This window comes from Castanea sativa, chromosome 1 (assembly GCF_040712315.1).
Source record: "Castanea sativa cultivar Marrone di Chiusa Pesio chromosome 1, ASM4071231v1".
Classification (NCBI taxonomy): Eukaryota; Viridiplantae; Streptophyta; class Magnoliopsida; order Fagales; family Fagaceae; genus Castanea; species Castanea sativa.
Genome location: NC_134013.1, coordinates 15352153 through 15367261, shown reverse-complemented (window position 1 = coordinate 15367261; position 15109 = coordinate 15352153). Strand labels below are relative to the sequence as shown.

The following is a 15109-nucleotide window of genomic DNA, read 5'->3' as shown; positions in this document are numbered from 1 at the left end:
GAGCGAAAACTAAGAGGAAGAGGGCATGAGAGGGGTTGAGGTTTGAGGGAGTGAAAGTATCGGGTAAGAGCCAGGAAAGCAAATGTAAAATATTTGACCAAAATTTTAAGTGTAAAATATTTTACACAAATTTGCCTAGGTTGATTTGGTTGACTGGAAATATTTTACTTTTGACTAAATATTTTATTGCATAATAAATAATGTAAAATGGAAAAATATTTTACATCAAAGCAAACAAGCATTAAAGAGTTTTAGAATTTATACGAGGGTATTTTAATACGCAAAATGTTGAAACTCAAACATGAAATCTTCTTATTAATAGTTTAGATAGACAAGATGAAGTTCAAGTTTTGTCTAGGGACACCGACACACGCCCTTGGTGTGATGGTTACCATAAGGAGGCTTCACATACATAGACACTTAAATTATATTAAAGTAAAATTTCTATATTGTATGTATAAAAAAAAAAAAAAATTCTCTCCAGCTAGGGACAAAAAATGAACTAGATAATAATAATAATAATAATAATAACAACAACGAGAAGAAGATTGTGGTGCTTCACAAATCACACTACAGAATCCTCTTTTAAGCCCATTTTGCGAACAAGTACATGCCTACAACACCAAGAAGAACAGCAAGAAAAGCCAGCATTTGAAACTTTACGTTTTGTTGCAACTTGTATCCCATGAAATCAACCACAAGGAGATTGACTAACGCCTTATAATTCAATATACCCGCTGGTGTTGCGTCCAATACTCCCACTACAATAAGAGCTGTTGGACTGTTCTCACTATACATGTTTGATAGACACAACCTAGAGCGATGCCAAATGGCGTTATAAACGAGAAAAAGAACACCATTATCATGTTCATCTTTAATTTATAAACCGCTTGATCATGCATTTTATGTTGGAAACCATGTTACATGTAATTGTATGTTTTGGTTTGGATGCAAAAATAATTTAATTAGGAGTGTATAGATTATTAAAATTAACCTCTAGTATGCATCTCCAAGGCCCATTCCTTCATAGCAGCAGTGAGTGGTCTGATCATGCATGGATTATGTGAGGCACCCAATGAGAGCCCAATCACCCCCGAGTGCACCACTATCCCCACTTCTAAAACCTGCATTCAATACATACACTTATTTTATTATTATTGTTGAATGTTTGATTATTCTAGCCATATTAGAAATTTACATATATATTAAGGCTAAGAAGTAAGAAAGACTATACGAATATCGGATTTTTAAATTCTTACACAAGGTTTGAATGAATGGAATAGAGCAAAGCCAAAGCAAAAAAGGTCATTACATTAAAAAAATCTTCAAAATTTGATGTTGGTTTATATTAACAAATGTAATAGCTTGATTCATGTATATATATATACTTAGCCAAAACACGATGCCTTAACAATTTGGAATGACTATCATTGTGCTCTAATATTCCCAGTAGTAGTGTGTAATTCAGTGGTGGTTGCCTTTTTCAAATTACTGTTGCTTCTTCCAAAATCCACTTGAGCGTTAGGTTTGGTGTGATAAGACATTGCAAGTGAGAGCATTAGGGTTAATAAGGCAGATAGCATAGCCACAAATGTTGAAAATGGAAATTTTTTCCAAGGGTGATCAATCAAACAGTCAGACTCTAAGCAGACGAAGGAATCGGGCAAAACATGCATGTAGCCAGTAGCAAGAATGACCCCGGAGGCAAATGCTTTGATGATAGAAAATGCTTAGGAATCAGGGTTAAGAGCTGGTATGGATTAATGTGTAAGTAGTGGGAGGCACACGCCAATCATGCTAGTAACTAAAACAATAGCAATAGCAATGAGATTGAGTTTTAAGGCCTTAGATTTGTCGTGACACCATGTGTAGATTCTGTCACACATTGAGACTCACTAGAAACTTGTAATAATGTTGGCATTTTATTACTAGGGGATAGTGATTGAAACTTTGAAAGTGCAAGTGAGTGATAATTCCTAGCACTAACACGAGCTTTAAGGAGTGGATGTTGAAATTTTGAAATAATGACGTTGCATGTGGTACATTGCGCCGGGCACATGGTGACACACACCTTAATTCACACATGGCGTGTGCCACGCAACAATTAAGTTAAGCCACATCACACTCCCATGCAGCAACAACAACTTCTTCACGCCTCTCTATTCTCAAAACTTCTCTGCTTTGGAAATATAAGACATGTTTGGTACATGTGTTTAAACAAAGGTTACCGATACCGTACTGGTACCGGTCGGTACCGGCCAGTGCACCAATACCGGTACACTTTTATTTTGTACCGGAAAAAATACCGGCCGTACTGGCCGCGTACCGGCCATACCGGCCATACCGGCCAATACCGGCTGGTACAGAAAAAAGCTTTTTTTTTTTTATAGTTTTGTAATTTTTGAATTTTTGTAAGGGCATAATGGTAACTTATTTACATTAACTTATTAGTATTATTTGTTTTCTTAGTATGCAATGAACAACTAAGCTTTCTATTTTTTATATTGTGTTTTTTTTTTTCCTTTTAATTGATACTAAAGTCTAAAATTATGAATAATTTGTTCTGAATTGAGGTAATGTTTTATGATAAATTTTTATATTTACTATAATATAAGTGAAATATTATATGCTTATAAACATAGTTCTAGAGATTTTGGTATGTGTGTGTGTGTGTGTGTGTGTATATATATATATATATATATATATAAAATAGCGGTAAACCCGAAACGGTACACCGGTATTGACCGGTATCCGAAATATATCGTACCGGTGGCCAAACCGGTACAGCCTCCGGTACAATATTGACTTCCTTGGTTTAAACACATATTTTCAGTTTTTAAACAACAATACATATATTTTCATATACTTTTTCACCTACACGTATTTTTAAAAAATACAAACAACGTTACTAGAATAACGTTACCAAACGGCCCCTAACTACTCTCTTTTACTCCTTCACAACCTAAAAAAATGTTAATTTTTATTTTATTTATAGACTCTAATCATCCTAAGCTAGTGTGTGTGTGTGTTTATATATAGAATTAAAAAAAAAATATTTTGTTATATTATTATTTCAAATGATGCATTAATTATTTAAATATAATGATATTTTGATGTTGTGGGAGGGTAAGGTTCGAATATGGAATATTGCTAGGTAGGTTCGACCTAAGGAGAAGCTAGGCCTGACTTCTCACCAACTTCAGCCCAGCACATTGACAAGAGCTTAGATATTGAAATCGAAGAAGTGGCCTGCCCAAGGAGCTCTAGGAGCAAACACTCCTTGGAAGACTATAGACAAGCCACCTGGGCCAGAAGACTGAAGACCAAGAAAAGAAGTAGAGACATACAAGTAAAGAAGAAGGAAAATTTCCAGATAAAGTACCTATCACCTCCATATAAAATACACTGTACCAACTCAGCCTACCGCATTTAATGGCAGAATGACCCATAAACGGTGTTTTTATAGCTTGCAACCTACTCTACCACCACCAGTCAGGCATTAGGACAAGTATCCAAGCACGGATCCATGGCAGCCCAAGTGGAGGGCTAGGATGAGGCCCCAACTACTATAAAAAAGAAGGAGGCTCCCTTAAAAGGTGGGGGGGGGGGGAGGAAATTGGAAAAAAAAAGATAAAGGGCAATAAGAAGCTTTGTAACCGAGAATTGAGTAATATATGAACTAGTGATCCTCGTACTAATTCGAGGAAGAGTTGATGCAAATCTTTGCCTTTTTTATTGGTAATCGTTTATATTTTTAACGACCTAAGAATTGGACTTTTCTTTGAACTCCTTAACAAATCCATTAAAGACTAAAAAGGTTGACCTTCGCAACCTACCTCTACAAATTAATTGTATTAGGCCGCCACACAGTAATCACCCACTTAACTTGGGTTGAGCTGTGGATCACCGCCCCCTATAGATGTAATTTTTTAAGATTTATATGAGAAGTAATTGATTTAAAATATGATATTCTTACTCAAGTTTAGTTGATTTTGCAATAATTAAAACAAAGTCCAAAGTCCAATAATAATAATAAAAAGAAAACAAAGATTTTTTTTCTTTTTTTGATGGGAAGAGAAAAAAAAAAGTTAATAACACATAACAAGTGTAAAAAAAATAATCGAAAGATATTTATGTTTTTATTTTATCAAAATGATATTTGCATTTTTGAGTAGGTATGAAGCATGCGTATTTATATCATGTAATTTTCAAACTTTTTAATAATATGATTAAATTACTATATACACCTTCTTCTTCTTCTTTTTGTCTCTCTAAAAATTACAATTTTTTACAAGAAAAATTATAGAAATATTGGAGGAAATTAACAAGAAATTTGTGATATCAAGTGCACCACACAATGTGCAAAAATCCGGCAAGTGTTTGAAATAATTACCTATGTAGTTTTTGATTAGAGGCTTGTGGTTTGAGTGCGAGTATGATTAATTAAGGTTGTGGTGCTTCACAAATCATACTACAGAAACCTTTTTTAAGCCCATTTTGCCGACAAGAACATGCCTCCAACATTGTATGTTTCGGTTTGGATGCCTCCTTTTTTAATTTCTAATCTGCCTGATCATGCATTTTATGTTAGAAACCATATAGTTGTATGTTTTGGTTTGGATGCAAAAATAATTTAATTAGGAGTGTGTAGATCATTAAAATTAACCTGTAGTATGCATCCTCCTAATTAAACCTATTCCTTCAAAGAACTGATATAAGCACATAACAGTAATGAGTGGTCTGATCATGCATGGATTATGTGAGGATGAGAGCCCAATCACCACCGAGTGCAATACTAACCCCACTTTTAAAACTTGCATTCAATACATACACTTTTTATTATTATAGTTGAATGTTTGATTATTTTAGCCATGGCACATTATAAATTTACAAATATATTAAGGCTAAGAAATAAGGACTATATGAATATCGAATTTTTAAATTCTTACACGAAGGTTGAATGAATGAAATAAAGCAAAGTCGAAGCTAAAAAGGTAATTACATAAAAAAAATCTTCAAAATCTAATGTTGGTTTATATTAACAAATGTAATAGCTTGATTTATGTATATATATACCTGAGCGACAACACAATGCTTTAAAAATTTGGAATAACTATCACCGTGTACTAATATTCCTAGTATTAGTGTGTAATTCAATGGTGGTTGCCTTTTTCAAATTACTACTGCTTCTTCCAAAATCCACTTGAGTGTTAGGTTTGGTGTGATAAGACATTGCAAGTGAGTCTAGCTTTAGGGTTAATAAGGCAGGTAACATAGCCACAAATGTTGAAAATGGAAATTTTTTCCAAGGGTGATCAGGCAAACAGTTGGACTCTAAGCAGGGGAAAGAATCCAGCAAAACATGCATGTATAGCCAGTAGCAAGAATGACCCCGGAGGTAAATGCTTTGATGATAGAAAATTCTTTGGAATCAAAGTTAAGAGTTGGTATGGATTGTGTAAGTAGTAGGAGGCATACACCAATCATGCTAGCAACTAAAATAACAGCAATAGCAATGAGATTGAGTTTTAAGGCCTTGGATTTGTCGTGACACCCATGTGTAGATTCTGTCACACATTGGGACTCACTGGCAACTTGTAGTGAGAAAGATAAGAGGAGGAGAAAGAATGAATGGAAATTAGTGAATAATGTTGGCATTTTTTTACTAGGATAGTGATTGAAACTTTGAAAGTGAGAGTGATAATTCCAAGCACTAGCACTAGCTTTGTGCGTATCAGCCTACCAATAATTAGTAATGTGAGGAAAAAGTATTTTATATCAAATACTACTACGTTATTCGTATCAAAATACAATAAACGAGGGACATGTGTGTAAAAATAACTACCCACTAACACATGTCTTTCATTTATTAGTGGGTAAGTTATTTTTTGTCGACGGTATCATCTGATACTAAATATCTTCTCGTAAGGTGAGGTAGTATTTAAGGAGTGGATGCTAAAAGTTCAAAATAGTGACATTGCATGTGGTACATTGCGTGGGGCACATGGTGACACACACCTTAATTCACACATGGTGTGTGCACACAAGTTAAGCCACATCACACTCCCATGCAACAACAGCAACTTCTTGACGCGCCTCTCAATTCTCAAAACTTAACTTCTCTGCTTTCAAAATACAGCTACTTTACTCCTTTACTCCTTTAGAGCATTAGCATCTAGGATGCTAAAAAAGTTATATTTTACACCCTAAAAACTAACTTTATTCATTTTGCCACTCATTTTACAACTCTCCCAACATCCTAGTTTCTATTTTTACATACATCACAACCCAAACAAATGTTTATTTTTATTTTATTTATGGCCTCCGAGCATCCCAAGCTAGTGTGTGTGTATATATATAGAATAATAAAAAAATTTGTTATATTATTATTTATTTAAGTACTGTTGAGGACTAAAATTTCAAAAAAAAACTCATTTCATAAAAAGTAAGAAAAAACCATGAGCCTTAACAAAAGAAGACTCAATTCATGAAGTTAAGAATGACCATGAAGGCCCAAAGTCCCAAAAAGAAGAAAAAATAAAGAAATAATAATAAAGAAGAAGAAGAAGAGGATCTAGACTTGGTCAAGCCAGAGGATATGCAGTAAGGATATTGGTCAGGTTAGAGGATATGCAACAAGATAAACATCAAGGCCCTAGGACCTTGATGTGTCCTTTTGAAGCCTTGAGAAGAGGATCTTGGCTGACATATGGGAAAGTCAAGGTGTATGTTCAGATTTTCAGCAAAAAAACCATTAAAAATCTAGCAAAATCAGGTATTATCTTTGTAACCAATGGTCCAAGCCCGTGAGATCCCGAGTGGATAGTAAGGGAGAAATGGTTTGGTCGGTAGGGGAGTGATTTCTAGTGAAAGAAGGATCCTAAAAGTTTCCCTTGGTTCATATATTTGCTTAGAATGCATGAACCAATAGAAAACTTAGTTCCCCCATGTGCATGACACCTCCCCACAATTTCCTCTCAATTGTCATTTTCAACTAAAGCTGTCATCAAGTACATTGAGCAGCCCACCCACTCCTTTGACTTTCCAAGAAGGAATCTTTCATTTATAGCTAAAGCCAAATGCCCCTTTTGAGTTATAATTGCCTAATTATGTTAAACCTATGCCCAATGCACTTTTTCAGGTTCCAGAGGACATGGTTTTACCCAGTAGACCAGGGACGTCCTCGCCCGGGGTACCAGACTCTTAGAGCTTTAATAGCCTAGCAAGGGAGAGAAAGAAAAAGGAAAAAAACAAGAGAGCCAAGGTTGAGGAATTCGTCACATATCCTTGAGATCATTCAAAATATCACTTAGACTCTAAAGAAACATATGTCAAAACATGCACACATCAGATATCACGTTCTCCCACAAAATCATCCTCACCTAACTATCTTGAAAGACAATGTCCAAGTAAAGCTACTTGGACTTGAGTTCCAAATCCCATAAGTCTTGTGCAAAAGTGCTAAGTCTGTGAGAATTGGGGCCAAGATCCTTGTGGCTGACTCATTCTCATGAAATTCATTTACATATATGCATATGTATTAAAATGTATATCCTAACTAGGGGTGGCAAAGTAAGCCCAAACCCATTTGCCCACCCAAACCCACTCACTCTAATTGAACCCAAACCCACCCAATTATTAGTTGGGTTAAATGAGCATCAACCCAATTAGACCCAGTGATTATTGAGTTTTAACTAAAAGCCCATTAAACCCTGTTTAACCCAAAAACAATATACTTAAATTCAACCAAGCCCTTCCCATTTAAAAAAAAAAAACAAATAAACAAAAAACAAAAACAGCCCACAGACAAAATTAGACTCTAATTTTCTTATTTCTATTTCCCTAACTTTCTTGGCAACCAAACGCATTCCAATTTCGTTAATAGCTTTAACAAAAGCATTAAAAGAGAGCTCACCAAGTCCATTTCTAGCGACTTCGAAGCATCGAAGGAATCATTTTCCAAACCTTGAGAGAAATTCAAGACGGAATAGAAGTTGGAAATGATTGGATGATCGACTGGAAGAACCTGATTGGGATGAATCTCATCGATGATGACGACGCCAGCCAACGCATCGACGTAAGCCAAAATCAGAAGCTTTCGCTCCAGCAACTGCTCGCGACTCCGCTGTGAGATCTGAACCTTGAAGCTCTCAAAGATCTGCCATTGATGGTGAAGCAGAGGAAAATTCGACAAAACGGAGAGATTTTCGGAGGAGGAGGAGGAGCTCGAGGTCAAGGTTAGAGTGTGGTGCAACTACAACTTAGGGGTTTCGGAGGAGGAGGAGGAGAAAGCTTCTTTTTTTTTTTTTGTTGGTTTTCAGTTTGTAAATAATTGGAATCCAATTTTCAAAATTCATTTCCTTATTTTTCTAAATTTTCTTGGCAACCAAACGGTGGACATTCCTCTATTTTCCTGTCGCTGTGCTATTATTGTGTTTATGGACATTTTGGTAATTTTGATAATTGGGTGGGTTGGGGTTTACCCATTATAATTGGGTTGAGTTGGGTTTGGGTTAGAAGCAATTAGTTAAATAGGTTTTAATGGGTGAATGGGTTTTATATACCCAACCCATTTATGCCCACCCCAAACTTGTCCAAACCCACCCATTTGACACCCCTAATCCTAACCTATGAAACTAATAATTATTTGAAGATATGTGTATTGTATAATGTGTTCTTATACATGACTTATAAATGTAAAGGGAAAAGACAAAACTCCATTGCATAATAAGTATAGAGAAAGATTGTATAGTTCAAAGAATCAACATTCTGAGTTCTTACAGGCCTAGTACCATTGGGAACCACGACATCCCGTTCGGGGTATCACGACATCATGCTCGGGGTACCACGACATCACGCTTGAGGAACCAAGTAAAGGAACTCTTTTAAATGTTTATACAATAAAAGATAAGCCTTAAATATTCTATTTCAATCTCTTTCTCATTGTGAATATTATGAATAATTATTCTATTTATTTCGTAAGAGTAATGGGTCATTTTATGACACTAAAACACTTATAATGGTATTTTATTGCTTAGGAGGAATTGCATTTTTGCCTTAAGGAGCTTTATGTGACTTGCGCATAACTTAGTTCGTAATCAGCCCCATTTAGCTGCGGTGAACCAAATCCAATTTACCAAACAACAAGTAAAAGGCCCAAGATCTTTGTTTCTACTTGGGCCTAGGTATTGTCCAAAAAAAAAGAACCCACACAAGTACAATAAAATTTTGATGTAATTTTTTAAGATTTATATGAGAACCAATTGATTTAAAATATGATATTCTTATTCAAGTTTACTTGATTTTGCAACAGTTAAAACAAAGTCCAATAAATTAAATAAAAAAAAAGTTAATAACATATAACAAGTGTAAAAAAAAAAATTAAAGATATTTACATTTTTATTTTATCAAGCTCGTCTAGCTTCCCAACAGCCATATCTAATGGGCAAGCGAGTGATCCTTTGTCCTATAAGGCAAAGCTAGTTGGTGAACTCCCTGGGGCGTATGCCCAAGCTTTTGGGGTTCACTCTGACGCAGAGATTGAAGCCTTTTCTGATGATGAAGCTGCGGATCTTGTGGAAGGGGAGGTTGCTATCAAGCTCTCTAGAGAGACTAAGCTACATATCAGGGAAAGATGGGCTTATTCGCTCATTGTTAAGGTTCATGGAAGGACTGTTGGTTTTCACTTTTTGCACTCCAGAATTATGCAGCTATGGAAACCTGCTAGTAGACTTGACTGTATCGATTTGGGGGAAGACTTCTTCTTGATCAAATTCAGTTTGGTTGAAGATTATGATAAGGTTTTAAAAGGGGGGCCATGGTTTATAGGTGAGCACTACTTGACCATTCGCGCATGGGAACCGTATTTCAAACCAAATGCCACTGCCTGTTCCAAAGTGGCTATCTGGGCACGTCTACCTCAGCTACCCATTGAGTTTTTCGATATAGGTGTATTGAAAGAGATAGGAAATGCCATTGGTCCTGTGTTACGAATTGATGCTATCACAGCCTCTGGGACCCGAGGGAGGTATGCGAGAATTTGTGTCCAAGTGGATATTTCTAAACCGTTGGTGAGGAAGATCTACATTGGACATTTTGGAGCAAGAAGTATTGGATGAGGGCATAAGCTCTCTTTGTTTTGCTTGCAAAAGGTTGGGACACCGAAAAGAGACATGTACGTACCTAGTTAAGGAGGTAATGGAGGTTCAAGTGGAGAACAGGGAGTCTACGGAAGGAATGGATGACATGATTAAAACTCAAGTTCCAAAGTCAAAGGGCAAGGGTAGTGGAAAATATGAATATGGGCCTTGGATGCTAGTGGAAAGAAGGAAACGAGGCTCGAGGCACAATTTGGCCCCCTTAAATCACTCAAAGTTCAGCATGGCCCAACTTGGGGCTTTTAATGGGAAAGATATGGGCTATCTACTTCGGTCCCGTCCATCAATTGTGCCATCAGCTAGTACTCCTAGCTCCTCTGCTGAAGGTAAGCACAAGTCAGTAGGATTAGATGTCTCAAGCTATGCCAGCCTGTCCACATCTCCGAAGCACGTGCAAAGCGTATCCCATACGCCTCCCCCATGTGCTGTTGGCATGACACTAACCCATACCAGTTTTGGTACCTCCATTTACTCAGCTAATAATGGGTCTAAAGGGAAAGGGAAAGGAAAGAAGCAGAAGTAGTCACAGGGAGATCATAAGTTAGTAACAATGGGCAATAAAAATCAATGGAAAAATTATGAGCTTAGCCCCGTCAATGTTGGATCAGATACGCTCAAGCCCTACCATGATCTGGGGGTGGTTCGATTCGAAGCAAATGGTGGCGTGGAGTCACATTTTCCCTCTCACTCTTGGTGGAGATTGCAATCGGACATCCCATCAAGGGAGGAGGGAAAAATCATGGGGTGGAGAGCGCTATCAGCAAATTCGCTGGAGCAAGCCTTGCCAAAATCAAATCTGCTGGAGGGAATACAAACAAAGAAAATGTTAGGGATGCCGATTTTAGTAATAAGTTTGATGGGGTGTTTGGAAACTGTTACTCTAGTCCAAATGTGTGGGGAAGGCATCCAAACCAATCTTCTGATAACATCCAGGGAGGAACCAATGGGAATAGTGGAGCATGTGATATGCTTGTCGAAGAACAAAGGAATGGCCACGGCCAGTTTAAGGAAGCTGAGTTGGAAATTGCTGAATCAAGCAAGAAACCAACTTCAAATCAGTAAGGACTCAGTTTCTTTCCCTCCAGTATCAATGAATATTATATGTTGGAATTGTAGAGGGACTTCGAACCCTCGTTTTAAACCTACTCTGAACGACCTTATCTGTAAGCACAACCCACCCATGGTAATTATTATTGAAACCCGGATTGGAGGAAATCAAGTAAGGATATAACTGATACTCTGCTTTTTGATGGAGCAATTCACACTGACACCATTGGCTATGCTGGAGGTCTATGGTTATTGTGGAAGTCTGAAGGGGTGGAGGTCATTCAATTGGCAAAAACAGAGCAGGAAATTCATGTTATTATTAAGGTACGGTCCTCTGACCTTTCCTGGGTTTTAACTTGTATTTATGCTAGCCCTAGATTAGTAGAGCGTAAATTGTTATGGGGTAATCTCTCAAATGTTGCTTCTCTGCATTCTCTGCCTTGGTTGATGTTGGGTGACTTTAATGAAGTTCTTTCCATTAATGATAAGAGTGGTGGTAATCTGGTGAATATGAACAGAGCTCTCCGTTTTAAAGATTGTCTGGACTTTTGTGGGATGATTGATTTGGGATTTCATGGAGCCAGGCTTACATGGGTTAATAAGAATGAGGTTGGTCATTTTATTCAGGAACGTTTGGACAGAGCATTTGCTAATAGTGCTTGGTCCAATTTGTACCCAGAAGCCATTGTGAAACACTTACCCAAAATCCACTCTAATCACTGCCCAATCCTATTATCCTTAGAGAAAGCCCCAGGAATTTACCTTCCCAGACCTTTTAGGTTCCAACCGGTTTGGATGTCTCACCCACTATTTGGGAAACTTCTGTCGGATAATTGGATGGAGCAACACGAGTTGGATGGAAACCTGTAGAATTTTATTGAACCAGTTAAGATATGGAATAAGGAGGTCTTTGGGAATATTTTTCAAAGAAAATCTAGAATTGTAGCAAGGCTTAATGGTATCCAAAAGGCTTTAGCCAATGGTTCTAGTAGCTTCCTCATTGGTTTGGAAAAGCAACTTAGTGAGGAGTATTGGGAAGTTAATCAGCAGGAAGAGGAATTGTGGTCTATCAAGTCTCAATATAACTGGCTCATCCAAGGTGACAGGAATACTGCTTTTTCCATACATCCACTCTAATTAGGAGAAAAAGAAATAAAATCTCCTATTTTAAAGATAAGGTGGAAAATCTTGTTCATAAGGAGGAGGAGATAGCTGTTTTATTAAGGGAAGGTTACTGTGCTCTATTTGAAACTTGTCATGGTATGGCGCCGAGGGCACCTTGAAACATACCAAGCTGGCCTTGCCGCTTATCAGAGAAGGATAGGGCAGTTCTAGATGGGGAGGTGACTAGGAAGGAGGTAAAGGTCAGTCTCTGGAGTATGAAGCCTTTTAAAGCCCCAGGTCCTGATGGGTATCATGCTGGGTTTTATCAGAGAAATTGGCATATTATTAAGGACTTGGTTGTGAAGCAAGTAGTTGATATTTTTGAGAGTGGGAAAATGCCAAACCATTTAAATGAGACCCTCATCACCCTAATACCCAAATGCCCAGGGGCTGACTGCTTGGGACTTTTTAGGCCCATTAGCCTATGTAACACCATTTACAAACTTGTTTCTAAAGTCCTAGTTCATAGACTAGGACCCATGCTGAATAATCTTGTTTCTCCTCTTCAGTCTGCTTTTGGTCCTGGTAGGAAAGGTATGGATAATATGATTATCGTTCAAGAGCTCATTCACTCCATGAAACAGAAAAAAGGAAAGCAAGGTTACATGGCAATTAAGGTGGATCTTGAAAAGGCATATGATAGAATGGAATGGCACTTTATCTGAGATATGTTAAGTAGGTATGATTTTCCCCCCAAGTTGATTAGCCTCATCATAAGCTGCATCTCAGGTTCATCTATTTCTATACTCTTCAATGGTGGTTGTCTGGATCCTTTTCTCCCTTCTCGGGGTATTAGGCAAAGGGATCCTCTCTCCCCTTATCTGTCGATCATGTGCATGGAGTTTTTGGGTTTTTTAATTGATGACATGTGTGCAAATAATTTGTGGAACCCCTTCAAGGCTTCAAGGTCTGGCCCTGCTTTTTCTCACCTTTTCTTTGCTAATGATTTGGTTCTTTTTGCAAAAGCTGATAGGAAGAATTGTCAAAGTGTGAGGGATGTTTTGGATACCTTTTGTGAGCTTTCAAGGCAGAAAGTTAACTTGAGTAAATCTAAAGTGCTCTTTTCAACCAATGTGAGTTCGGATACCAATGAGTCCTTTTGCAATATCCTGGGAATTTCCCCATTAAGTTTGGAAATACCTCCTCTCATGATTTTGACTATATTCTTGATAAAGTTCTGGGAAAGCTTCAGGGTTGGAAATCTAATTTGCTTTCTATGGCAGGGAGGCTAACTTTAACAAAAGTTGTCCTATCAGCTATCCCCTCTTATGTCATGCAGGGGTGCGTGCTGCCTGAAAGGATACTTACCAATTTGGATAGGATCAGTAGGAATTTCTTATGGGGGTCCACGGAAGAGAAAAGGAAACTACACTTGGTGGGATGGAAGAAAGTAACAAAACCAAAATCTAGAGGGGGGCTCGGCCTTCATGCAACCAAGGAAAGAAATCTCACTTTAGCTGTGAAGTTGTGTTGGAGAATGAAGAATGAAGGGGAGAAACCTTGGGTTAAAGTTCTAACGCATAAGTATTGAAGGAGGTTGGATTCTAGTAAATCGCCAAAGTCAAGAACGTGGGCAGAAATTATTAAGGGAGCCCCTCTGTGTGAAAAAAGGTCGAAATGGGTCATTGGGTCAAATAGCCAACTCTCCTTTTGGGTTGACAAATGGCTGGATTTCAGGTCAATCAGAAGCTGTGTGGAAGGACCTCTGAACAAGGGAGAGGAAGGTCTTAGGGTCTTCGATGTTCAAAAGAATGGAATATGGGATTTACACAATATTTCATTTGAGTTGCTTGCCCTCCTGGTCCAATCTATTCGAGCCATCCCCATTTGGGCTGCTTCTAGAAGGGAGGATCATGTATGCTGGATTTATAGTTCGAAGGGAGACTTTGATTCGAAGAATGCTTATATGTTGGGCACTGGTTTAAACCCAAAGGAGCCCAATTTTACAGGCAACTGGGTGTAGAAGTTAAAGACTCTGCCAAAAATCCAAATGTTTGTCTGAAAATGCTTATTGGAAAGCATCCCCACAAAGTCCATTTTATCCCAGAGAGGTTTTCATGGTGATATGTCATGTGATTGGTGCTATGAAGAACAAGAATCTATGGCTCATGTGCTTAGAGATTTCCCGATTGCCATCAGGTTTTGGGCTGACTTTGACTGCCCCTCTCATCTCCGAAACTCCTTCGTTCTTGACTTTTTTGACTGGTTAAGATTAAATGCTTGCGCTTCATCCCGCATGATTGGTAAGGACCAACAGTGGGCAACTTTCTTCCTTTTTGGAATTTGGAATCTCTGGTTGTTTAGAAATAAGATACTTTTTGCAAGATCTTCCTCCTTTAATCTCCATAAGGTCGTGGAAAATCAGGTGGCTGAATATTTTTATTGTGTTTTGGATCATGTAAATACCACAAGAACAGTGAGGATAGCTGTGGGATGGAGTAAACCGTAGCCTATGTGGTTCAAGTTAAATACTGATGGGTCTGCTCTTAGCAATCCAGGTCTTGCAAGTGGAGGTGGCATAATTAGGAATTGTCTTGGGGATTGGGTTAGTGGTTTTGCAAGATCTATTGGCTTTACCACTAGCCTTGTTGCAGAATTTTGGGCTTTGAGGGATGGATTAATGATGTGTCTAAGGCTGGGGCTCAATGTAGTGGAAGTGGAAGTGGATGCCTCTTTCATTATTTCCTTACTTAACAATACAGCATCAACTAATAGTGAGGTTGCCTCTCTTGTTGATGATT

General features: G+C 37.8%; 1 protein-coding gene and 2 pseudogenes across 1 annotated transcript; 1 reads left to right on the top strand and 2 right to left on the bottom strand.

Moving 5' to 3' along the window:
• Positions 1-585: 585 nt before the first annotated feature.
• Positions 586-1886, bottom strand: LOC142618411 (fe(2+) transport protein 1-like; annotated as a pseudogene).
• Positions 1887-4560: 2674 nt separating this feature from the next.
• Positions 4561-5658, bottom strand: LOC142618240 (putative zinc transporter 8; annotated as a pseudogene).
• Positions 5659-10707: 5049 nt separating this feature from the next.
• Positions 10708-13033, top strand: LOC142618104 (uncharacterized). Its single transcript, XM_075791107.1, has 4 exons — positions 10708-11320; positions 11413-11993; positions 12075-12303; positions 12519-13033. Exons 1-4 carry the CDS (start codon positions 10708-10710, stop codon positions 13031-13033), a joined length of 1938 nt encoding a protein of 645 aa, XP_075647222.1.
• Positions 13034-15109: the final 2076 nt, after the last annotated feature.

What these genes read in the sequence shown, in the direction of transcription:
- LOC142618104 (XM_075791107.1), top strand. Translation starts at nt 10,708, where the DNA reads ATGGGCAATAAAAATCAATGGAAAAATTATGAGCTTAGCCCCGTCAAT. An exon ending in TACTCTGAACGACCTTATCT is followed by an intron (nt 11,321 to 11,412) that starts GTAAGCACAACC and finishes TTTTTGATGGAG; the next exon opens with CAATTCACACTGACACCATT. An exon ending in ATATAACTGGCTCATCCAAG is followed by an intron (nt 12,304 to 12,518) that starts GTGACAGGAATA and finishes GCCGCTTATCAG; the next exon opens with AGAAGGATAGGGCAGTTCTA.